Here is a 25,727-nt window from a genome sequence, read left to right on the forward strand (position 1 = left end):
AGTACACTTTAACATAATGCATCCCTTGGAGTTTCATTAGATTAGAAATGAACTATATCCACCATATTAAATGTGATCCTGCAGCAGAGGGGCTAAAATGTTTGATCTAACCATAACACTGTGCCACTCCAGATTTAGTAAATCTGATGGTTGTGGTGACTGCAACAAGTTGCATACTGGAACACTGTACAATAGTAGAGTGCCTTGCTTCCTTGCCTGCACATGTTGCATGTCATTGTGACAACCAGTGGCATTATTTGGACATTGTACAACAGTGAATTTAGGGAATCCTCTGATTTTGTCAGTGCTGTTTGACCTTAAAGGTAAAGCATTGATTAGACAATAAAAATTACTGACACAGCACCCTTGTGTAGAGTTAATGCAAACTATAGTCATAGACCTAGTATTTTTAAGGCTCTTCTGATTGTCTCTAGAGCTTTTCTCTGTAGGCCTTTCTGAAAAGGAACACAGTGTTCACTGACTTTTAATGTCTGGGCATCAACAACAACTGTGTGTCAGTATTACTATTTCAGTGTCAGCTAACTGCGACTAACATGGGGACTTAATTTCATTTTCTAAGCAATACAAAGCAAAAAAAAAAAAAAAAAAACATAAGCAAGTTTGGCTGCGCACAGGAACGCATGTTATGAAGTTACCAAAAAAACAATTATTTTACTAACAATAATACACCAGACATATTAACATCCATCACTGGCAGCATCACCTGACCCTAGTCCATTTTGTACTAACAATGACATCAGTAAGTGTGGGGCATCAAGTCAGTCCAGATCCAACATTTCAGAAGGTGCAGTGGTATGACTCCAGCCCTCCAAAGTCAAGTCACTGAAATAAATAGTAAGGTTGCAACATACATGTGCCAGAACATTTTAGTGAAAGACTGGGAGATTGCTTGTCTGATCAACTTACCATATATATAGATATATATATATATATATATATATATATAAAATCTAAAGGAAAAAATGGGGTAGGCAAGCGGATTTTATCTGTCATAATAATCTGCACTTATAACATAGAGTGCACATTTGTTTAACGAATAATGTTATTTTTAAAGACAGCACCCTGCAGAGGGATTTTGTTTTATTTTATTAAGTTGAACATATTCGGTTGAACTGGTTCATCAGGCAGTAACTCATTTCTGTTGTCTGCACTGTTGCTAAGCCTAGCATTGTTGTGTCTAGCCCCAGGCACAGTTTACATTTTTATCTGTTTGTATCTGTGTTCACAGAGTATATCTGTGTATCTAAGGATAACTGATGTCACTAATAACTACCTGTTACTTTTGTACTCATAGGTATCTTCAGCGTAATTGCATATTATTCAATAAAGTGCTTTTTAAATCATCACTCTTGCACCACCCAGCCCTTCTCCCAGCCGTCATGAAACACAGGACAAAGATTTCACCTTTTCTCTCCCTCAGTCTCTCTCTCTCTCTCCCCCAACATAAAAGCATATCTTTTCCAAATATAATCCAAAAAGTCAAAATCAATAAGCTACCTCTCCACATAACTAGCCCCCTTTGTGCACTGTCTCCTCATCTCCCTCTTGTAGTTAAGAAACTTAAAGACACAGGTTTCATCACCCCCCCCCCCACACACACACACACACACACACACACACACACACACACACACACATTTTACTACCACATCTTCCACTTCCTGTTGCAACTTTTGACTGGTAAGAATAGTTATGCTCAACACTATAATTCAATACTTCTTTTAAGCAGGTATAACACTGAAGACCAGTTTTTAGCATAATATCAATTCTTCAGCATTTAAAAAACATGGAAAACATGGTAATGCCCCTGCCAGGACCCTACCTAATTCTTATTCTGTCATATGAATCACCCACTTTTGAGCAGTAAATTTTCCTTTTTTTCATATTTATACACAACTGTGCAACTGTATTTGTTACTTTTTGTGAAACCTATTACTGCTAAGTAAAATTCTCATTATTTTTAGTGGAGCTTCCTCCTCAGGTCTCCATTAAAAATGGGCCTGTGCTCAGTTGGACCAACCCAGTTAACAAATGTGAAATAAATACCACCTATCCTTAGATCACTAATACAGTCCTTATAGTCTTACAGAACATTCCAAGTTTTATCTCTTCGTTTGCCCCACACCTCTACGGCTACTTCTGCTTGTTATCTTCCCTCAGCTAAAACACAGTCTGAAGACGTAATAATTCTCATATGACACTTGATTTGTTGTTTCCAAGTGCAACATTCACTTACACCCAAGCCCACCTCAGGCCCACATTCATTGGTCCCTGTTCTCACATCCTGTCCTTTTGTTAAGCACTTTATATCTTTCTTATTGGTCACGCAGTCCATATTTAGTATGATCTCTACACTTGAATCAGTTTTATGTTATTGCACTCTATTACCCTGTCTTCCTACAATTTAGGCTGAAACATATTTGTGTACTGTCTACTGGTTTTATCTTAATTTCTTTGAAACAAACACCACTTCTGAGATGTGTTAAACAAACCACACATCTTGACATCTGTGAAGTCTTTATCAACAGTTATGCTTCCGTGCTATAAAATGAATGACTTTCTCTCTTTGAGATTTCAGCAACAAAAGGAGATTTTGAAATAATGTTCAGCTGATATTAAGTCTGTCCATTTCCTACCCACTATGTACTGCCAGCCTTGGTTAACCCTCTGCTTCCTCACCCATATATTCTAGGATTGCATTACACTTTCTTGAAGTCCTTCATGGTTTTTGACCACTACCCTCTGTGTAAAAAAAGCAATACTTGCATTCCTTCTGTGACTTATCTGCCTGTTCACACTTCAGATGGTGTCCATAGTTGTTGAATAAATGCAGTGACTCAGAAATTTGAATGTTTTTCTCCAACCCACCCTTCTTTTTTCCACAAAAGGACATACTTTCCCCTAAATTTCTTCCACAGAGAACCTCCAATACAGACTCTTTAACAGGTTTTGTTGAAATAATACAAAATTAATGAGAGTTTTATATGTTTGGTTTCCATGATCTAGACAGAGATAACACAAAGTATATACAAAATGGTCTAAAACATAGCTGAAGAGCTAAGTTCTGTTGAAAAGCTTTTGCATGGAGTATAAAAAGGAAGAATTAGGAGGAAATGTACTCACCCTTTGTACAAATGTAGGTCTTTATTCATGTGGAGTATTATGGCACATAAAATTCCATGTGATCTCACCAGCTGTCTGTACAGACTGAAGACTTTTCTTAAACTATGCATCTTACTATCCTGTATGCCCTCCCTTGTTTAAAACTTAATTTCATATGTCCCTTTCCTTTATACTCACCCCAAATTAGAACCACTCCAAATTATGTATTCATTGGATGGGATTTAATTTTTCAAAAGCAACCATCTCCACTACTGTAGGTGCACTTATGTTTATTGTAACAAAGTTGGAAGTATTTTTACAGTACTTCAAGAACTTTGCAAAGTCATCCCAAATGATTTCTGCCCTCTCTTGCGTATACTCACACGAGTATGTGAGTATGTTCATGTACAGATAAACTTGCGATGATGCGGACAGAAAGATACTTTTAGATAGGACAGAAAACTACACACACACACACACACACACACACACACACACACACACACACACAGACCACACACACCACACACGCCATATGCTACCCCACAGAAACATGGAAGTTACACTTCTGATGACACAATTAGAAAATGTAGTTCTGATACAAGCTTGGACACTATCTAGGGTAGGCCTTGTTAGAAAGTTACTTTTTACTTTCTGAAGACCAAGGACTATGAGCGTACAAGACTTAAAAATGGTTAAGAGTTATTTGTAAGCAGACATCTGTTTATCTTGTGAAATCTTGTGAAATTTTCTTAGCGTTGGATTTCCCTCAAGTAGAGATTGTCTCTTCCCTACATCCAGGATATCAGAAGGATGACAGAGAAAGAGAGAGCAGCCCACTTGTCATCTTTCTTTTCTGTGTGAATTAACAAGTGTGCCTGTCAGTCCAGACCTGAAGGGCAGTCAGTAAATCACTTCTCCCTCCTCCTAAGTCTGGTGGCAATGGCGAAGAAGAATGAGAGACAGAGTTTTAAGCCACAGATTTTTTGAAACCCCAATGCCCCCCACTTAAAAGGAAACTAATGCAACAGTTTAGAGAAGTATGACTATAGCTCAGATGGTTTCTTTGTTCTTTGCAGATGCTTTGAATAGAGATTTTCCTGAAGAAGGTAGCTGTGGCAGTTGCTACCCTAGCAGAATAGGATTTAACATGCTCCTGTTAAGTGTCTCACATGGAAATGACAAGAGTTAGCAAGCTACTTAACAGTTTGTTTAGAAACCATTACACCTTCTTCAACTCACAGCATTTGTCAGTTTTGTGTTTCTCTGGATTCTACTATCCTTGTCATATTCTCACAGCATGCAAGAACACACTCACACTCTGATAATATGTACTGATATGAGGCTGTTAGGAATGCACTGCATTGCCATTTACAGACAAAATTCAAATATCCTCAAAAATGCTGGGTTGCTCATTGCTCTAATTAAAAAAAGATCCCTATTCTCGTAACCGCCTTTCATTTTCAAGTACATGTGAAAATGGCACCACTGCGGCTTTAAGCAACAGTACACCACAGGCTGCAAAACCCAATTACAGTCCAGTACCACTACACATATGACAAAGAAAAGACCTAGTGAATACATTCAGCTAACCAGTACTAATACTTCCTCAGAATGTAAAGGAAAAAAAAAAGCAACTTGAAAATGCATGTCTTTCAATAGCATTTATTTCCCAGTTTGGAGAAATGTAGTTGCATGCAGGTTTTGCATAACTTCAGAAATATACAGATATATAGTACAGTGTATATACAAATATGTGTATACATATATATATATATATATATATATATATTTATTTATTTATTTATTTATTTAGTACAACCATTCTGCAAATTGTACAAAATGCTGCATTATTATTTTAATGCAGTTTACAGAACATCTCCTGAGAGGCAATATGCCCCACAAGAGACATTGTACTTTTAAACATTACCTTTTCCACATTGCACTTTTCCCAGCTACGACTGCTGAGACAGATACACGAATATACTTTAAAATAAATCTTCATAAAAATATATTATATTCATCTGTACATTATAAATATATTCATAAATGCATTTTACTGCACTGTGCAATTAAATAACACTGTTCGTTTTTAAGGCACTGTTCACTTTATCACCAACCTAGAAGCAAATGTCTATGTCTCTCAAGGATACACATAACCAGGGAATGGTCCTTCATGGCACACAGTTGGATGCATATAAGCTGGCTGAATGTACACCCTGTGCAATGGGTTTGCCATTGTTGCAGGCATCACTGGAATTTGGAAAGGTGGAATTACATGTGTCAATGGGTCCAAGATGGGTAAATTTGCCAGCGGTTCCTGTCTTGGGTCCAAGATGGGTAAACTTGCCAGTGGTTCTTGTCTTGGGTAACAGTAATACTGTAAAGGTGCAACAGACTGCTGTCTGCATTGTAGAAAGCTTGGAAATGGAGCTGCACCATGGGACTCAGCACTCAAGTCCTGCAGCTGTCGCTTCAGTTTCATTCTACGGTTCTGGAACCAGGTTTTGATCTGCAAAAAAAAAAAAGAAAAAAAGAAAAGATGTTTTACAAAAGAGCAACTCATTAATTAGTTGACTCAGTATGCACAGCAATTCATTTCCCTTGTTACACTAGGATTCATATTGACTACCTATTTCCTCACAGAATACTGGAAAAACGCATCTCATACAGTCACCCACCTTTCCCCCTTTCTCAAAGCAACAACCAACCCTCCCCCAGCAGACCATGTCTTAGTAACACATACAAAAGGCTTACAATTTCACCTAAATGAGGATTATGTGATAAGAAGCCTATTTGAAAAATGCCAGTGCCTTTTAATTTCTGAATGGAAATTACTGGTGATGTGCCACTGAATATGACTAAATACTAACGAAAGTGTAAATAAAACTGTACAAAGACAAAGTTACTTTCTGAACATTTAAAATGAGATGGAGCTTGTCAGACCCTAAAACTACTTGAGCCTCAAACAAGTGTCAAAATTGATTCAAATGGTAATAAAATGGGGGGGGGGGGGTGATGTTGTTATTTGATACAGCTACTATATAACAGACATTACACAATGAACTGGCTGTGACTCCACACAAACTAACCAACCAGGACAAGCAGTGCTCAAACTGCAGTTAACAGCAATTGACTTACAATGCCACTCCATTGCAATGTCCAAAATGTAGGCAAAAATGAAAATCTCTGAAAACAGCTGTGCAGTTGTTTTACGGTTCTCTAACTTCACAACTTACTTTATATCCGTGAAATAACTGCAACGAATAACACCTCCCTACCTGCCAAGTTATTGGTGATATAAGAAAGTCTGTCAGTACAGACGTTGTGCAAAGATTTACCCAATGCAGGTTTAACCTCAAGGCAGAAACCTAAGGGACTGAAAGCATGACATAGAATTAAATTCTGTACAACTCCCACCCCTAGCAGATAATATTAATCTCTTAATTGTATAAATGCATTAAAAGGCCCCAAGGTACAAAACACGGTTACTAGAATCTGGAATGCTCTTCCACCAGAGATTGCAAACCAGCAGTCCCACCTTTAAAACCCAATTAAAAAGCCACCTTAATCTGACCTGGCAATGTACTTGTACTGATCATGGCTAGACCTACTACCACTCATTACCACCACTCAGACAAAGCTTCCTCTGGCAGTACCCATATGTTAAACTCATAAAAACCGACCATAACGAACTGTATGTTGCTAAATGACTGTATATAGTCTCAGTGTGCTTTCTTATTCAGATGCATTACATTTTTGCTTTACATGAATATTACTGTACACTCTTTACAATTTTATACTTCTGTAATTTCTTATCATTCTATGCCATGATATTCTACTGTATTCTCCATGAATTGTACACATCTCTAGGGCACTTACATGCCCAGTCGGACCAACCCGGTAATCACATATAAAATAAAATAAATAAATAAAAATCAGTGGGAAATATTGTCAAATCAGTGACGCCATTTTACATGAGATTTAATCCTTATTGTTCAGAAAAATGCGAGTTGATGGAAAACATGTTCGATTAATCTGCAAGTTAGTGTAATATTTAAACAATGTCCTGGATTTTGGTCCTTATATATTTTATGCCTAGTCTGCGTACCTATATATCTTTGTTACTCTTCATACGTCCATTTAATGCATATTATTTGTGCAAAACTGTATAATACCTTCCATTCAACTCCTTTTTTTTCGTATAGTGCAGCAATGAGCTGAGCTGAAAAGGACTATAACCTACTCATAATATTACCTTAGTCGTGTTTGTAAAAGACTTGTATGACGTACTAACAATATTACCGTAATTGATTTTGTAGATTTCTATGTTGTGGAGGAAAATGTTTGCAGAGTTCCAAATACCTTGGTACAAGAATGAGGGACAAAGCCAAAAGTTACGAGGCCCAAAATTAGAAACAGATTTCGGGAATCATTCTTCTGGAATCAATACATTTTCCCGGTTAGGCGCATCCAACGTGTGGTGAGATTTTATGCTATTAATATTACCGCTCAGCTGTCCAGATTTTTGCCTCATAGTTTTCGTCCGTTCTTCGTAATATTTACGGTTTTCTAGCAAATCAGTTAAAGACTGACGTGACTAAATGATACTAAAAGACAGACATTTGAGTTTGAGATTTCATATAAAATAAGTAATACAAAACTTGTTATTCTAGCAGTATTTAAAATCTACCCCCCCCCCCCCCCCCCCCATTACTTATGGCTTGCTCTAGATTTCTTGCACTAAGTGGTTGAGCGTTTACCAGCTATCTTGGAAGATATGCCCTCAGGTTGTATCTAGTGATCTAGTATTTACACTAGTAGAAACATACAGCAACCTCCCAGAACAGTGGGCACATACAAAATAGAAATAAAAGAGAACCGGATCAGTTTGCAAGAACAAAAGGGTCCCGTGTTGGCATAGGGAAGTGTACATCGACTACTTCCAGACATGATAGTATTACTGATTTACATCGAGAGCTTTGCAAGAAATAAAGCAACCAAAAGCACCACTAAAACAGTGGCGCAAATAGGCATGGATATACCACATATATAGTGAGGTACAATTGATAAGAGCCGGTAGTAAAACCCAGCTTACCTGGACTTCGGTCAGTTTCAGCTTCGCTGCAAGTTTTTGTTTTTCTGGAGTTCCCAAGTAATTGTTCTTCTTAAAGGCTTTCTCTAGAGCGTAAATCTGTTCGCTTGTAAAGGCTGTCCGAAGTCTTCTGGTGAATTTGGAGCTGCATTCTTCAGCAGGATCTGGTTGGGATTGACAGTCAGATCTTTCACTTTCATAGCCGGAATCAACCCCGCTAGGACTCAGGGAACCATCCGTCACTGGAGAAGGGAAAAATAAAAAAAACTTAAGTTTCTCCTTATCCCCTTCATTATTTTGTTTTGTAACAATTCAACTACTGCATTATCCCATATAAAATACAACTCCCGAGCTTTAATCAAAATCAAACTCCCTCCCAACTAGCATTTAGTCACTAAAGTCAAGGAGGCCTTGCTGTTTCACGTATTCAATAAATAAAAGGGGGGGGGGGGGACTATTTATGCTGCTTGTACTGGAAGCAGTTGGTGCTCATGGTCACCATACTAAGCAAGTAGGTCAGCATTTTTTTAATCAGGTAACCAAACTGTACACCCAAAATTTGCATCATCATGAAATTAAGATTAAACAGTTAATTAATAAATTTATAATGATGTAGAGTAGTAGGGAATTACTTCATTTTTCTTGCGTAATATTTAGGGAAAATCATTAAATATACTTACAAGGTGCAGTGCAGTCCACTTTTGTGACATCTTCACATATTAATGACATATCAGTTTCCAGGGTTTCTTCCATTTCCATGAACATTTTTTGTGAATTTGGAGCCTTTGCTTTAGGCTGTGCAGTCTCCCGAAAATAAGAAGTAGGTTGTCTTGGTGGAGCAGTGCATGGGATATGAGGCTTGTTGCTATCAAAGTTGTTTTCTTTATGGAGAGGATCTTCCATAAATCTCCCAGAGCATGTTGTACTGCTTTGTGAAAGCCATTCTACAGAGAAGGGATGCTTCATTTTCCTCAGATTACAAACACAGCCAAACTCCAGCAAAGACAAGGATACTAAGGTATCTGCCTAGTCAAGCACGTATTTATAGGACATCTCTGTTTGTCTGTGCAAACAGACTTCAAAGACAATGATAACTGGTGTAATTGCTAGCAGTTAAGGCAATTCAGTGAAACCCTTGAAGTTTTCTTCACACATCTTGTTAATCTGTTTAAGGCCGGCTCCTGAATGTCTGTGGCTGGAGCTAAAACCTATTGTTACAACTGTTTATACCTGCTAGGCAACATCCTATCGCCATATTACCATCAACACTCCCAGCCCACCCCCAGCCCTCATCAGCTACATACATATACTGCCTTTAGCACACTGATAAACAATTAAATTACATTGTTTTCTGTGCTCAGTAAACTCCCTTGTTCATCAGACAGGAAAGGATATTTGTTTTACTTACTATAATTTACTATATTATCTGGCCCTAATCTCTGATATAAGGCATTTATTTTTAATCTTTTTTTTTCATGATTAAGATTCATGAACTATAAGTGTAAACATTGCTCTTATTTGTGATTTATTGATAAACACATTAATCCACAAGTCATTTATCAGATATTAACTTTGTCGGAGACAGAATGGCATTGAGAAAAGATAAGACATCTGCTCATAAAAATATTATAAATATTATTGTAGACTGACAGAGAAATAAACACACACACACACACACACCCCCCCCCAGCACAAGAATTTCGAACAAAGCCAAAAATAATGGGGGGTGGTCAAATGCCCAAAATCAGAGACACATTTTAAATGTTGTTCATATAAACTTAGCAAGTTTATAGAATAACAAGTTTGGCGTTCAGTTGCATTTTCTTAAGGATAAGATGTCTGAAACCTAAATGTCTGTCATTATTTATTAACTTCCATCCTCAGCGATTTGCTGGAAGCCCATACATGTTATGCGAAACAGACCAAAAATATGATGCAAAAATCTGGATATTCTGTGAAAGTCTGGACAGTCGGGAGGTCTCTCACTCTCTCTGACTCTATCTCTCTCTCAATCTTACACACACGCGCACACATACACACACACACACACACACACACACACACACATATTGGAAATTGAAATACATGACTATTTTATCTTTGGAAATTGAAATATGTGACTGTTTTGTCTTGGAAAGAAGAGGAAAAGGGAATAATACCTTTCTTGTTAAGACAAGGGAAGAATAATCTACTTTCCTGTGCAGTTTCTGCCAATGGCTTTGTATTTCAAGTGGCTCTAATATGGTTTTCTCCATTTGTGCTGTTGTGCTGTGATGTTAAGACTGTAACATTAGTTATGTCATCTTTATACAACCTGGGTCCTGAACATGAACAGAGGCAGTCATGGCAAAAACCAAGACTGATTTTATTTATTTATTATGATATAATATATAATTGTAATTATATTATATTATATATTTGTATGTGTTTTGATTGATTGTTTTTGGGGGAGGGTAGCTTTCTAGGTGTGGCTATATAGCTTTCTAATATGTGCCTCAGAGAGTCCTGTTTCAACAATGGATATCTTTTTATGTACGTTTGTGTTTTTATGTACTTTTGTCTCATCTTCGTAATGAATAACATTGCCCGCACAGAATTAATAAAAACAAATCATAATAGAAGTGTACATTTATTACTGTAGTAGACTTGTGGGATTATCAGAGTCCGTGACAGAAAAAGAGAGATGTTTTTCCCCCATCTCCTCCCCTTAGCAGTGCATCACCAGACCCTATTTGGAGTCACATTCTCCTGCTTGCCTTGCTTCTAAATCAGCCATTTATCTGTCCATATAGCAGTGTTCTGCTGTTTTAATTTTTGTAGATAAATCTGTTTCCTTTTTTGTGAGGTTCAATATCTCTGCTTTGAAATATCAGTGTCCCTTATTTCAATGGAAGGATTGTTTCGTTGTTAGAGGAAAGTCTTTGACTTGTGAGAGCAGCAATGGCACATACTATTTGCCTGACTTTTCATTTGCTAAATAAAATGGTTAAGGCACTCTTCCATGAAAAAAACCCAGTCTATTTTAGGAGGAGATGAAATATGTAAGGATATGTGTATGTAACTGTGAATAACGTTTAAGTAATATATATAATTATACCAGACTAAAGACAAAAGCAGAACAAATTAATTCATTAATTTCATTAATTTACTTTGTGTTGTGTGGAAAAGTCTATGTAAACACAACACAATGTCACTTAACTTAAATCTACTTTTCTCCACAGTTTCCAATACAAAATATACCCGTTTGAACTCAGAGGCCTGTAGTCATTTTATTGATAATGGGGGGGGGGGGTTGTAACCTCTTTTCTGTGGCATGTTAAAGACTTTGTTTAGACTTTGACAATGCTTTAGAATCCATGATTTAAAAACTAGTTAACACCTGCACTAGCGTAGTAAGTGACAACCATGAGTATCTGTGATGTTGTCAAGAAAGTAATACATAAAATGAAACAGTTGAAGTAATGAATGCAGCCATAATTATTTATTTTCATTTATCAAATGTTGGTTAATTGGGGTAGTATTTTTTGGGGGGGAGGATATATAGAATCATTTGTAGAAAAAGAACACAAATAAAAGTCTTTAATAAGAATAATAATAACAACAACAACAATAATAATAACAATGACATATTATCTCGTAATTATGCAGAGCTTCCAGTTCTGTTAAGTGTCAAAGTTGTATGTTTTTTTTTTTTTTTTATCATTGTAGATAATATGCAACCATGTAACATTTATGTGCAGAACTGAAGTTATCTCTTGCAACAGTCTGCTATTGTCCTGAGCTCTGTCAATAAGGGACCCTTGGCCACTTGATTTATTAGGTTACCATAAAGACAGATAGATAATTAAGTAGATAAATAAATAAATACACATTTTGTGTTGGAAGCATTTGACATAGGGCTGCAGTTTCAGAAATCATTAAGTTACAAAGTTAAGAAGTTCAGTTTGAATAGCAGCATGCCATCCTTCCTGTAAAGGAAATGTATGAACTCTATTTCTGTGTCTGTGTGGTACTACTCAGTTTCATTTCTGCCTGTACCTTCTTCACCAGTAAGTATATTTATATCTGTCTCATGATCTTTTGAGCTGTGCCATTTTTACCTCTTTAATGGATATCCTCTTATACAGTGTGCTTTGTTCAAAACAATTGTCTGTATTCCGTGTTATGCATCATATAAAAAGCTGCCCTAAATTTGCCCTAAAAAGCTTGTAAACCCAGATACTGGTTAAAAAAAAAAAACTTTATTTTTTTAAGTTTTTGACTATGTACCTCAATGCTTTTACTATGTACCTCAATGACTATCTACTGTACTGTTTAACTAAAACTGTTAACTTCTAACCTATTATGTTGTTGTGTCTTTCGGCTTTTCCCGGTTAGGGGTCGCCACAGCGGAACTCCGGTCCGCTAATGATTGGCAGTTGATTTTTACATGCCGAGTTGCCAACCCTGACGCACAACCTTCAAGTAAGTATTAAAATCAATTGCATGTTCTATATTTTGTTCTCTCATGTACTGCATTCTATTGTACTGTGGAGCTTTTCTCCCCAGGCCTGTGCTGAAAATGGACCTGTGTCCAGTCGGACTTTCCCGGTAAACAAATGTAAATAAATAAATAAATATAGTTTTGACTATATTTCTGTTACTTTTTTGTATATTGCCAAAATTATGTCAGAAAATGAACTAATTTGATCTTGTCTATCTATCTGGTTAGTAAATCAATAAATGTATGAATACTTGGGGGTCCAGTTCATTATATCCCCAAACACCACATGAATCCATATTTCCTGACTTTGTATATGCATCTTAATGACTGCTGCATCCTTCACAGCAGAACATCAGTTCACGATAAAGAAAATGCTGCTAATATACCATTAAACACTTGTACACATGCACAAAATAATTACTGAAAATGCCTCAGACAAGTATAATTTTATTTCTGAGTTTAATCTTGATTCTTAAGGTTAATATTATTCAGATTGCATCTGTATCATACACCTGTATGTTTCTGTATTTCATCTTTAAATTTTAATTATATAAGACATTAAACCTACAATATTTTGTTGCAGATTTCTATATTTCATAATTAAGCTGCAAACTATGCACCTGAGGGTTGTTAGTTGTCTACTTTCATGCTTTATGAAATTCCCGTTCTTCAATGAATCAGCCCAAAAAAAAGGGATGGAGGTGAGCCATACAATACAGTACAATAAAAAAATAAATATATATACAAACTAAGCAGTTTTCTTTTAACTGTAGTCTCTCCTTCCCCTCCTAAAAATGCATGTAGATTGATAGGTGTTTACTAGGTTAACGGCCCTAAAGGGTGTTTTTAAGCCTAGCAATGCTTCCTAAATGTTAATTTCTGAGGCACATACCTGTCCCTTGAAAATATATTATTTATGTAGCAGACAATGTTTAGTCCCTAAATTGGGTTTGCAGATGTGCAACAGATCCATAATGTTTAGATAAGAAGATGCCTTGTAGGCCAGACATAACTTGCCTCTCAGCAGTCTATAGGAGACCATGTATAAGGATAGGGCTTTGAGGTTGTCCACATAGGCTATGTTATCTGCACTGTGTATTCATTTTGTGAGACACCTCTGTGGATGCTCCAGTTGTTGCATATATCTGGTCAGGTATATAGTGAAGGGGGCATTGTACTCAATGACTGGTCTAATGAAGGCTGAGCATAACAGAACAATAATATCTTTGGACCTGGATGCCATACTCTTGTTTATAAGTTGGGCAACATAGAATGAATTACTTACTATAGCAGACACATGATGGTCAAAGGTCAAGTCTCATACTCCTGACCACTGGGTCTGCTCTTAGGGATGTATTATCAATGTAGTAATTTCCAGGGGTGGCCTTCTTTCCAGAAAATACTATTACACATGTCTTGGCATTGAGTTTTAGACCATGATTCTAATGGGTCTATATTACATCATCGAATGCTTAAATAAGCGAACGATGATTAATCGACCCAATGTAAGAGAAAGCTTACAATGTCGAAACCCCAGAACAGCGATTTTTTCCAAGGGAAAAAAATCGCTGTTCCAAAAAAAAAAAAAAAACTTTAAAACAGTACATGAAGTGGGGGGCTTTGCCCCCTACACCCCCGATGTGGGGCACTGTGCCCCCACACCCCCCCCTACTTAAATATGTCAATTCCGAGTTTGCACTACAGTGCCGAAAATGGCAAAGTAATGGAAGTGGCCAAGCAAATTCTTTCCCATGGAAAAAATTTGCTTAAAAGCCGCTTCGCTATTTTGCCTTTTCGTTCTTTTACAGTCGATCAAGACACATTCGACAGAATGCATCTTCGATCACGTAATAGGAACCCGATTCTAACACCAGTTATTAGTTTGTGTCAAGCCTTCTTGGAGAGTATTTCTCTTGGGAGATTCTATGACTACGCCTAGTTTGCAATCACCTGCAAACTTGTTCAGCTAGATTGCCTTTGACAATAGCCTTGACTTCAATAACGTAAATGTCAAAAAGGAGTGTCCACAGTACCAACCACTGAGGGACTCCGCTAGTGACTGCCCTTTTTGTGAAGGTAGACTTCCCTGTGTTAGCATCTTGTATTCTATGTGTGAACAAATCTTGTGAGCTTGTCTATAATGTCCAAGTGGGGTATTATGTTGAATGCATTGGTCAGGTTGAGGTAGGCAGTATGCATCATTTTGCCCTCATCCATTGCTTTGGTGACCTTATCAGAGGAATCTAGCAGGTTGAGTAGGCACGACCTGCCCTTGATGAAACCAAATTGGGTTAGATCCAGTGTCTGAAGGTTTGCTATGTTATTTATGACATCCAGACATCCATGATAATTATTTCCATTACTTTACATATGAGACTAGTCAGGCTTATGGGTCGGTAGTTTTCCGGGTCCATGGATGCCCTATCCTTGTGCAGAGGTCTAATAGTTGCAGTCCACCATTCATTCGGCAGGAAACTTGTTTGGAAGTTACAGTTAAATAGTGATTCCAATGGGTCTTATGAGTCATATTTCATGCTATTAAGGAAGCATCCTGCGATATTATTGGAGACACTGATACAGTGTTTTTGGCCTTGGAGAGTGCATTGAGAACCTGCTTCATAGTGGTAGTTGGGGGAGTTATGGTTGAGGGTATTTCTTTTTTTGGAGGGGGGGGGGGCAGGGGTATTTCTTCAGAGATATCTGGAGGAGAAAGCAGGGTAAAATTGGATCTGAATTTATCGGCCAGTAGATTTGTTATATCCATTGGTGCAGTATAGGTGGTTCTATTTACAATTAGTTTGGTGCATTATTGTGCATTGTCTTTGAGGTTGCAGACATTGCTGAATAATGCCTTGTGATTGTCCTTAGCTTGGGAGGCTATTTGTACTTGAAATCTGTTTTTGGTAGACTTAATTATTCCCCTGAGTTGCTTATTTAGTTTAATGAGGGGGTTCTTACCATGATGCGCATTGCACTTCCTATTTTTATCCGTGATTTCCTTCCTTTTGTTACACACGTTGAGATTGCACCAGGGTGGCATATTTTTTAATTTGTCCTGTGATTGCTTGTTTTTTTAATTTGTGCTGTGATTATTTCAGGTAGGTACCATTGCCATTTTAGAATTATTTCACAACAAATTAATGCTGTGGGATGCTTAATGGTGCTGCAACTGTGGATTGAGGTGGAAATGGTGCCAAATGAACATGAATATTTGAGACTGCTTTCTTTAAAGCAAGGAGGAAGTGTTGTAGAATTTAGTTAATGGAGAAATCTTCTCCTTCACAAGACAAATACAGATGTTGGTGCTAGTGCCGATGTAATGTCGTTGCAATTTGAGTACAGTCCTCAGGGGCTATTTACATGCAGGCCATCTAGGAGGATATCTAGGCTGTCATGCTTGTCAGGCCACTATTTATTTATTTAGTTTCAGAGCAATGAAATATGCAATGTCTTTGCTCTAAAATATGTAGCAAAAAATGAAGTGCCCCTAATAAAAAAATGTGCCTGCAGATCACTGGGCACTGGGGGGGGGGGGGGGGCTACTCCAACTCCAGTTGACTTGGCACACTTAAATGTTATTAGGTCACGAAGTATAGACCTCAAAATGTTCAAATGTAGGAGTGAAATCACATAAAGGAGTTATTTTTTAACAATATACAAAAAGTATGAATCTCTTATGCCTGGCTTTACTGACTGACTGCAGTATCAAAACTCAAAAATTTTACAAAGGACAGAGGTCAAAAATATGAGATAAAATTAGGGATATTCTGCAGAATTTTGGGTAATTGAGATGAGAGGAATGACACGATGAGTACTGCAGGCAGTCAGTGGTGGCTTGCGAGTTAACTGCTCTTCAGCATTTCTTAACCCTCAAAGCATCTTATGTTTTGTCAGAGCAAAACATGGTGTCAGACAAGTTGAGAAATACCAGAACAGACCCTCATGAATGGAAACTGAATGAGGGGTCTCCCAGGAATTTATACAGTTGTGGGGAATACCTGAAATAGATGTGGGCTTTGTTTTACAACACTACCCACCAGTCGTTTTGTGCAGAAATGGGTGTGACCAGAGTGATTGAAATGCCTAGTGTCTGTGATGTGGCATGCAATTAACGCATGACTTGACATGCCATTCACATTTGCCCATGACATCATGAATATTCATTGTCTAATTGTAGTTTATCATTTTCGTCAAAGTAGTGCAGTCTTGGAGTTGGTATATTTAAGTAGCGGGGGGGTGAGGGGCGTAGGGGGTTTCCCCTCCTGCAAAAGCAATTTTGTTGGTTAAGCTAATCTGTTATCCTCCTGAAAAACAGATGGAAATACTTCTGACCTATCTGATTGTATATTAAGAAATGCTGCTGTAAAACTGAGTTTGCTGATGTATCCAATCCTGTGTTTTTCTTGCAGAACTCCTGCATGACTATTCATGTGGATGAACAAAACATCAGCATGTTTATTCGGTGATATAGAAAAAGAAAATCACCATGTGCCGGGTCTTGGGCAGCCCTTGCTACTGCACATCTGGTGGGGAAGTGCTTGTAAAACAAAATCTAGATGTGTTTGCCTCCTTTCAAAACAGGCAGTTAAACAAGTTTTGTCCCAGGGCTTCTTGCAGACTGGCTTGGAAGATAGACACATTTTCATTCCCTTGGAAGGGAATGTTCCTTTATGCATTTCCACCCTTTCCACTAATATCCTGGGTAATTCTGAAGATTCAAAAGGATACCTCAGAAGTAATTGTGGTGACCCCCTTTTGGCCTAGGCAACATTGCTTCTCCCTTCTTATGGAATTAGCCAAGGGCAATTACCGCAAGCTTCTTCACAGAATGGATCTAGTGACACAAGACAGGGGGAGTTTGCTACACCCCCCCAATTTTAATACCTTTTAGGCACTTATTTCATGAGTACATGCAGAAGTACTAAAGTTGGTGATAAAGCCTGCTACTAGAAAATCCTATGTTGGTAAGTGGAAATGATTTTCTATTTGGTGCCTAACCAATAACCAGGGGCCCATCAGGGGATTTGTACCTGTGTTGAAATATATGTGTGAGTTACTTGCCTCTGGCTTTGCTTATTTATCTGTTAAGGTTCATCTTGCGGCCATTTCAGCACGTCTGCCTATGGATCTTTTTCTTTCTTTTGTTTGTTGTGAAATGGTTTCTGGAAGGAGTTTTACATCTGAAACTTGCTCGTAAACAGGTTGCTTCTTCCCTGTGATCTCAACTTTGTGCTGGAAAAAGTGACTGTTTCACCTTTTGAACCTGTCCATCAAACTGATTTAAGGTTCTTGTGAAGGCTGCCAGCCAAGCTAGATAGAATTTTGTAGATAATTCTGTCATTTGTAAATATTAATGTAAGCCACATGCTTGTTCTGTTAAATGTAAGAAAATTATGGTAAACGTTGAACTTCAAAAATGTAACCACATTGTACTCTGCTGGAGAAAAGCTGATAAGTCAAGCATTGTATAATTGTTTGATCTCAAAACTCCGAGCCGAGATGTCTGAATGAAGGAATTCTTCCTATTGTTTTGAGACCAGAGTTAATGGCTAGAATTTACATGTATAATATCTTTTATGGCTCTGGCTTCCTGACCAGCTGCAAGATCAAAAGGGCTGTTATACTCTGAGTTTCTGTTAGCCTGGGAAACAGAGAATAATGATGTAATCTGAAATAAGTGAGTGGTACTGTGTTATCAATTTAAGGACAGAGAGAGAGAGAGAATCAGGGCATTTTGGATTTGTTTTCAGAACTGGCAACATCACCAGCACTGCCTTGCTCTATATGTAAGTTTATTTTATAACTGTGTTTGCTCTTAGATATAGATAGGAAATAGGAAGTATAGTCTAACTGTTTTCTGTATTGATGTCAGAACTTTTCTATTGTATTATATTAAGCATTTCTCTGTGATCTCTGAACTCTTGACTAGCACTGTGTAGTAAGACATATTGTCTTGTGTTCTTATTATTTATTATTTATTATTAAATGTTTTTAAACCTTTCAACTGTGGCTGTTTTATGTAGAGATCATTTAAGATCTAGAGTACATTGCATGTATATAGTAATACTGTCCAAGCCACTCCAAATAAGCCTTGCTGTTCATCACACTTACCATTTGGATAATAATATTGCACAGTAATAATTGGACACCTTTTGATAAGGGCCTTATTAGTAGCTGACATTAGTGGCTGGTGGCAAGTGGTACTACTGTATAGTCTGAGCAGAAGGGCCATAGCTGGAGAACCTGTGCCAGCATTCCCCAGGAGTGTCTGCGTGTTTGTATATAACTCATATCTCAAAGTGTGTGTGTGTGTCAGTTACTTGGGCAGGGATACGAAGCACTGGTTGGACAGAGAGGGTGCTGGAGGTTTTAGCTTGACCACTAGGCTGAGATCTGGACCCTATAACTGTGCCAGTGGGGAGTCTTATTGGGGACCTGGAGAGAAAGGGAGAAACCAGTCTAAGACTGACTGTGATCTCTGTGTGCTCTTAAGGGAAATTGTACTTTACTGTGTGGATTTGTTATCCTTCCCAATGTGGATGCCCCTCAATGGTGTTAGTGGTGAGGATTGAGACTCCTTGATTGCTGGGCCAGTGCATGGGCATCACAGTTCTTGACATGGAAAACTGTACTCATCATTGCTCTGATATCTGGAAGAAGTGTATCTAAGTCGCAAGTTCTCATGGTGGTTAAACCCTACCACATTTCAGTAGGGACAGGGCATCTTTAAGAACAACCCCCTCATTCATGCACAGAGTAGTTTCAGAGTTTTCTTTGGATTACGCCATCAATATCCTAGTTTTCTACCCAAAACCTAAAAGCAGGGGAACAGATTATGCACACCCTGAATGTGCATAGGTAGCTCAGGTACTATATTTATTTATTTATATGTGTTTACTGGGGTGGTGCACTTTTCACTATTGACCAATTTCAGGCTCAGCCCAGGTGAATACAAACATTTCACAAACAAAAAGTATAGAAATGTAAGCAATAACAGAATGTAGATGTTATTATAGTAGCAATTGCAATAGACCTGAATCAGCAAATTACATGATGTGTACTTAATAGAAATAGCAATAGAGCATTTCACAATTTGGAAGCATTCAGAAGAACATATCAAATTGCAGTCGAGCATATCTTCTTCTGGAAACAAATAGTCATTTTTTTATTATTATTTCTTTAAATGTGGTGTATAAAAATGATATATTGGGTTGAGGTTAAAATAGATTACGTAAGAGGTGTAGTATAGTAAAAGAACTTAAGGTGAGTAAGTAAGGGTGTAGTAGCTATATCTGAAAAGTAAGGTGCTGTGTGACTACACAGGACACAGGAAAGTTAGATGGAGTAGAGGTTGTCAGAGACAGAGGAGGTTTATCAAGGGGAGAGGTACAGCGAACAATCCAGTTATTACTGAAATATTATTTTAGTGAAGACTTCAAGAGGTTGGTTATATGTCTGATGGACATACCTAGGGAGTTCCAGATTTTAGCAACATAGCTAGAGCAAATGAAGTCACTGTGGGAGTTGTGGGAGGGAAGGTAGGTTATGATTTTATCAGAGGAGTGACGTTTTCTAGTGGGAAGTATACCATTGGAGTACATTCTTAAGGGATGGGCAGGTATCTGGGATGTGTAAAAGTTTATGTATTTTGAGTTGACAGTAACTGAGGACATTTGAGTATTTAAGCCAACTGAGATGTTTTATGGTGGTGCATTGTGATGGGTTCTGTTTTTTAGATTGGTAGTAAACATAGCTGTTTTATTGTAGAACTGCTCAAGTTTTTCAGGGAGGGTTGAATGCGTTTGTGGAGATGGAGACTGCATATGAGAATTTGGGAAGTAATTAGGCATTTGCTGTGTGTTTATGAGACCATTCAGTTAAGAAGGATTTTACCTATGTAGCATTTCAAGTTTTTGAGTTGTTTTTTTGACTGCCTGTTGGACACTGAGGTCAAAATTTAGCTTTTCATCAGTGACAACACTTAGGAGATTTGTGTAGAAACAGATTCACTGGTGATGTCATAAAATAGTTAGTTTTTACATCAGGGTTTGACTTGCGGGGAACTGCATTAGCTTAGTTTCTTAGGGTTTAGCACAAGACTGCACTGTTTGAACCAGGCTTCAGTGAAGATGAAGGAAAGATGGGCAGGGTTCTAAAGTTCAAGTATTGTTTTGGCTACGCACATAAGCATTGAATCATCGGTATACTGGATAAGGGCTGAGTTAGTGGAGGCAAAAGGAAAGTTGCTGAGGAATATGTTGAAAAGCAGGGGACCAAGTATTGAGCTTTGAGGGAATCCATATGGTATTGTAAGAAAGGTGGATTTGGATTGTTGCCATTTTGCTTTGGGTTCTATTACTGAATTAATGTATTTCTATGCTGCACTCCATTATGTGTTCCCTGTACTCTGTACTTGTGTTATAATACCTGTGTATTCTAGTTTGTGCCACTGGCATATAGCTACAATGCGCTACAATGTTATCAAACATATAACTAAAATTCTTTAAGGAATTTTTTTCTGTCTTATGATGAATGTAATTTAATGTTTTAATGGACTATATTAATGGGCCATAATGTAGCATAAATACATATGATGCTTCTGAAAATGTTTGACAAATCCACATGAGAATACATGTATCAGCTTAACCTCAGTATCATAATAAGTGAAAGAAATCACTTTAGAAAGACAATGGGGAATATGTAGGGACATTTAGCACATAAACATTATGTGATATATCTCACTGCGTCGTGCTGTACAGGGAAGGGGTGATTCAGAGACACATGTAACTCAAGTATGAGTATGTTACAGGGGAAATAGCAGGGTATTCATGGTATGCAAATGACTACATAATGGCATGCAATGAATACCATCATATTATTGAGACTCATTGCATGTGCAAATAATGAAATCAAATATGGTGGAGCAGCTGAACAACTCACAAATTCAGCGCTAAGAGCCACATTACTCACCTAGTCCTAATGCCAGGATTTCTCTATGTTCATGAGATTCACACATGCTGTTGTGTGTTGAAAATCTGTAGCTTTAGCTGAATAACGAGTGTTTGGCATAAGGACAAGATCTAGAAAATTCATTATCAGTTCTTTTCAAGAAATTGCAAGAGGCTTGGATCTAGTACATTCAACTTCATACCTTTATAGTCTGAAATGGATTTCCCTCTTCTTGAGTGATGACTGCCATGTAGCCTGAGTGGTTCTGACATTTTGAGGACATCCAGCTTTAAACACAGGTGTAGCTAGATGTTTGGCCTGTTCCTCTACTGTCACATCTTATACAAGGATTCTACATAGGCCCTCAAGTGTTATCACTACTGACAGGGCCACTGTATCATCTGCTTGTATCCTGTGCACATTGCTGTCATCATCAGCCACAGGTGACCTTCTGACATCAAACATGTGGTGTTCTGTTGTACTGGACACTCAGCTAGTGGAACCTGTGAAAGCATAAAGATAATATACCTGTGGCATTGCTGGAGCATATGCCTCACTCCCCCAAACTATGGCACACATAGCAGTACATGACAGTTATGCAAATGGCCCCAGAACCTTAGGGAAGTGGAACATGCCACAGAATGCCTGCATAGTAGGGGGTTTCCCTTCAGTTGTCTGTGGAAACCAAATATGTTCCTCCACATTCTGCATCATGACTTCAAGGAATTGACATAGACTCCACAAGGCTGATACCTGTGAAATTCCTGATGTGTCCTCTGTTGGATGCTGAAAGGCCCATGTTTCAGAATAACTAATTCTACACAAACCTTTGGGATAGGAAGCCCACTCGTTCTCTTTAATTCCATGTATGGGTGGCATACGTCTAGTAACTCCCATATGGTATCTCTGTCCACACTGTAGCAGTCAAAAATATCCTGTCATGGAGGTGATAGTATGTTAGCCTTGGCTGACCCACCTGGATGTCCAATGACTGTGAAATCTGGAAATGGGATACATATTATAGTATCAGATGGGAAGGAAAAAATATGAGGTAAATAGTTGCTTGATAAGATAGAAATTGCCAAAAGCAAAGAACAATGGCTTCAAGGGAACTAGTGTAATACTCAATAGACTTTATCAGAAGAGAAGACAGAGGAAGAACTTAGTAGGATCATAGGATCATAAGAAGTTACTAGGCTAATGGCCCTAGGGCCCTTACAAGCCAAGCCAAGTTCTACCCTTATTTCCACGATCAGCACCTATTGTCCTTGTCCAAGAGGGACATAGGTGGAACCCCCCCCCCGGGGTGAATTTATGGTTACCCATCCAGTCATCCAGACTGCATTTGAAGAGGGCCAATGAGGTGCTCTGTTTGACATAAAGTGGGAGTCTGTTCCAAAAATGTGGTAATCTCTGGGAGATGAATATGTCCCTCCAGCAGTTTCTGTTAATGTCGCATACCAGGTTAAAGTCTTTAGAATGAGTAACCCATGTACCATTTGACTTGTGGATATGCAGCATTTCCAATTAAGCAGGGTCAGAGATTGCCTTATATGCAAGGCAGAGATTGCCTCTGAGTAGTCTGTATGAAACAGATTAAAGTGACAGTGATTTCAGATGATCCACATAGGACAGATGCTGAAGACCTTGAATTTTCCTTGTGAGGAACCTTTGTGGTCTCTCCAATTGCTGCAGCTGCTTGGAAATGTGCATACCAAAAGGAGAGTTGTACTCAATTATTGGCCTGATGAGGGAAGAATACATGGAGGTTATTACTTCTTTTTTTCTGGAGGCAATGCCTTACTTATGAGACGAGCAATATAGAATGCCCTACTCTGGAGACATGGTGATCAAAGGTTAGATTGCTGTCAACTTGTGTGCCCAAGTCTCTTGCAACAGAATGCATACTTAGGGTGTTGCTACTGATGTGGTAGTTAGCAGGAACATTGCTCTTACTGAAAGGGATCTTAATACATTTTTTGCACTGAGTTTAAGGCCATGACTTTGACACCAAATCATTTTTTTTTTCTGTAAGAGCTTCTTGTAGGATGTTTACATCATTTGGAGATTCTATGACCGCTCCCAGTTTGCAGTTATCTGCAAACTTTGTCAGGCACAGACCTTTGGTTTTTGCTTGTACTTTGGAGAAGTAGATTCCAAACAGTAGAGCTCCTAGGTCTGATCCTTGTGGTATACCACTGGTTACAGGTCTGCTGTTGGAGGTGGATTCCCCTATTTTGACTATATAGGATCTATCAATGAGCCAGTTAGTGACCCATCTAACAATATAAGGGTTGATACCTAGTTGGGTGAGTTTGTCAATGATGCCTGAGTGGGGGATAGTGCCAAACACCTTGGCTAAGTCCAGGTAGGTTGTATGCACATAATTTCCTTTGTCCAGGGCCTTGGTGTCAAAGAAGTCCACTAGGTTTAACAGTCATGATCTCCCTTTGATAAATCCAGACTGAGTAGGGTCAAGTGTTTGGAGATTACCTATATCTTTGTTAATAAGGTCCATGATGATTTGCTCCATGGCCTTGCAAATAAGGCTAGTCAGGTTAATAGGTATATAATTGCCGGGGTCAGTGGAGGCAACACCTTTGTGCAAGGGGATAACAGTGGCTGTTTTCCATTCAGTTGGGATGAAGCTGGTGCTTAGACTATGATTGAAAACAGTACCCAATGGTGTTGCTAATTCTTGTTGGAGTCCATGTAGGACGCAGCCTGGGATGGTATCAGGTCTCATAGATGCTGTGTTTTTGGCCTTAGTGAGGGCATTTACAACCTGCTCTTTAGAGATACAAGGTAGGGGAAAAGTGGTAGGTATATCATGGGGTACATGTGGCATGGACAGGGGAGTGAAGTTTTCACAGAATCTGTCGGCTAATGGGTTAGCTATGTCCTCAGGCTCAGTATATGTGATATCATTAACTACCAGTTCAGAACAAATCTAGGCCTTTCCTTTTAGGTTACAGATGTAACTAAAGAACACCTTATGGTTGTCCTTAGTTGAGGAAGCTAATTTTGATTCGTAATTTGTTTTGGAGGACTTCACAAGAAGTCTTATTTTCTTGTTTAAGCTGAGGAGGGAGTGTTTCCAGTTTAGGGCTTGCTCCCTCTTACTCTTAGCAATTTCTTCCTCTTATTGTAAAGCCTGTTAATGGCAGTTGTCCACCAGGCAGCTTTGCTCTTTCTTACTTTTATACTTTTTTCTAGTATTAAATAAAGAGGTTTTATTTTATTTAATATTTGACAATCAGGCCAGCTATGACTTGAGCTGCATGGCAGAAGATAGTCATAATACGCATAAAATCAAAATGTATATTTTACATGGTGCTAAAAATCCCATTAGCAATCACATACATTTCTAACAACTATATTTTTAACAAAAAATAAACATAGCACTTGAAATACAACAGTTGCAGAGCAAACTAGATAAAGCAAGACAACATGAGTTGATGTTGATAACGAGGGACCTGAATGCACATATTGGGGCAGACATATTGAGGACTGCCTTAGTCGGCATGGGTGGTGCAACATGAATAAAGAAGGACGGGCCATTCCAGACTTTTGTCTGTCAAATGGCGGGTCTATATCATTTAATCAAAGTATATCTTTGACAAATACCTTTTTTTCAAACTTTCTTGAGTGAAATAACTTTTTATCGAATATTGTATTTGTTGAATTCCCTTTAGTCGAAAATGTTTTGTTGGCTAACACCCATTAAGCAGTGCACACTGTGTATACACTTTTAAAGGAAGAACAAGTGTTTGCCATCAATTAATAAAATATTCATACTGTATTTATGACATTAAATTATTGTTTCAGCAAAGAACTCAGTCCCCAAGAAAAAAATGTATTTCTTAAAAAAAGTTAAAATAAAGATGAGCGAATGCTGTCAACTCATAGGACAATTATAGTCCATTGAAGACAAGTAAAACATTATTATATTATTCACTCATAATAAGTTTGTTCAAACAAAGATACTTCTTTGTTTACAGATTTAAAATAAACTTCAGAGATCGATGTTAATTCATGAGAAGAGAAACCAGGAAAAGTAAAACAACAGTTTCAACC

The 25,727-nt window shown here is 38.0% G+C and overlaps 1 protein-coding gene across 1 annotated transcript; it reads right to left on the reverse strand.

Moving 5' to 3' along the window:
- Window positions 1–4,997: 4,997 nt before the first annotated feature.
- Window positions 4,998–9,382, reverse strand: LOC122808084 (homeobox protein vent1-like). The gene is made up of 3 exons (XM_044079059.1): window positions 8,899–9,382; window positions 8,222–8,460; window positions 4,998–5,635 (listed from the first exon to the last, which is right to left on the reverse strand). Exons 1-3 carry the CDS (start codon window positions 9,182–9,184, stop codon window positions 5,267–5,269), a joined length of 894 nt encoding a protein of 297 aa, XP_043934994.1. The 5' UTR covers window positions 9,185–9,382; the 3' UTR covers window positions 4,998–5,266.
- Between the last annotated feature and the right edge of the window lie 16,345 nt (window positions 9,383–25,727).

The sequence above is a fragment of the Protopterus annectens genome, chromosome 8.part0 (genome assembly GCF_019279795.1).
Source record: "Protopterus annectens isolate FY-2018-M chromosome 8.part0, PAN1.0, whole genome shotgun sequence".
In the NCBI taxonomy this organism is placed as follows: Eukaryota; Metazoa; Chordata; order Ceratodontiformes; family Protopteridae; genus Protopterus; species Protopterus annectens.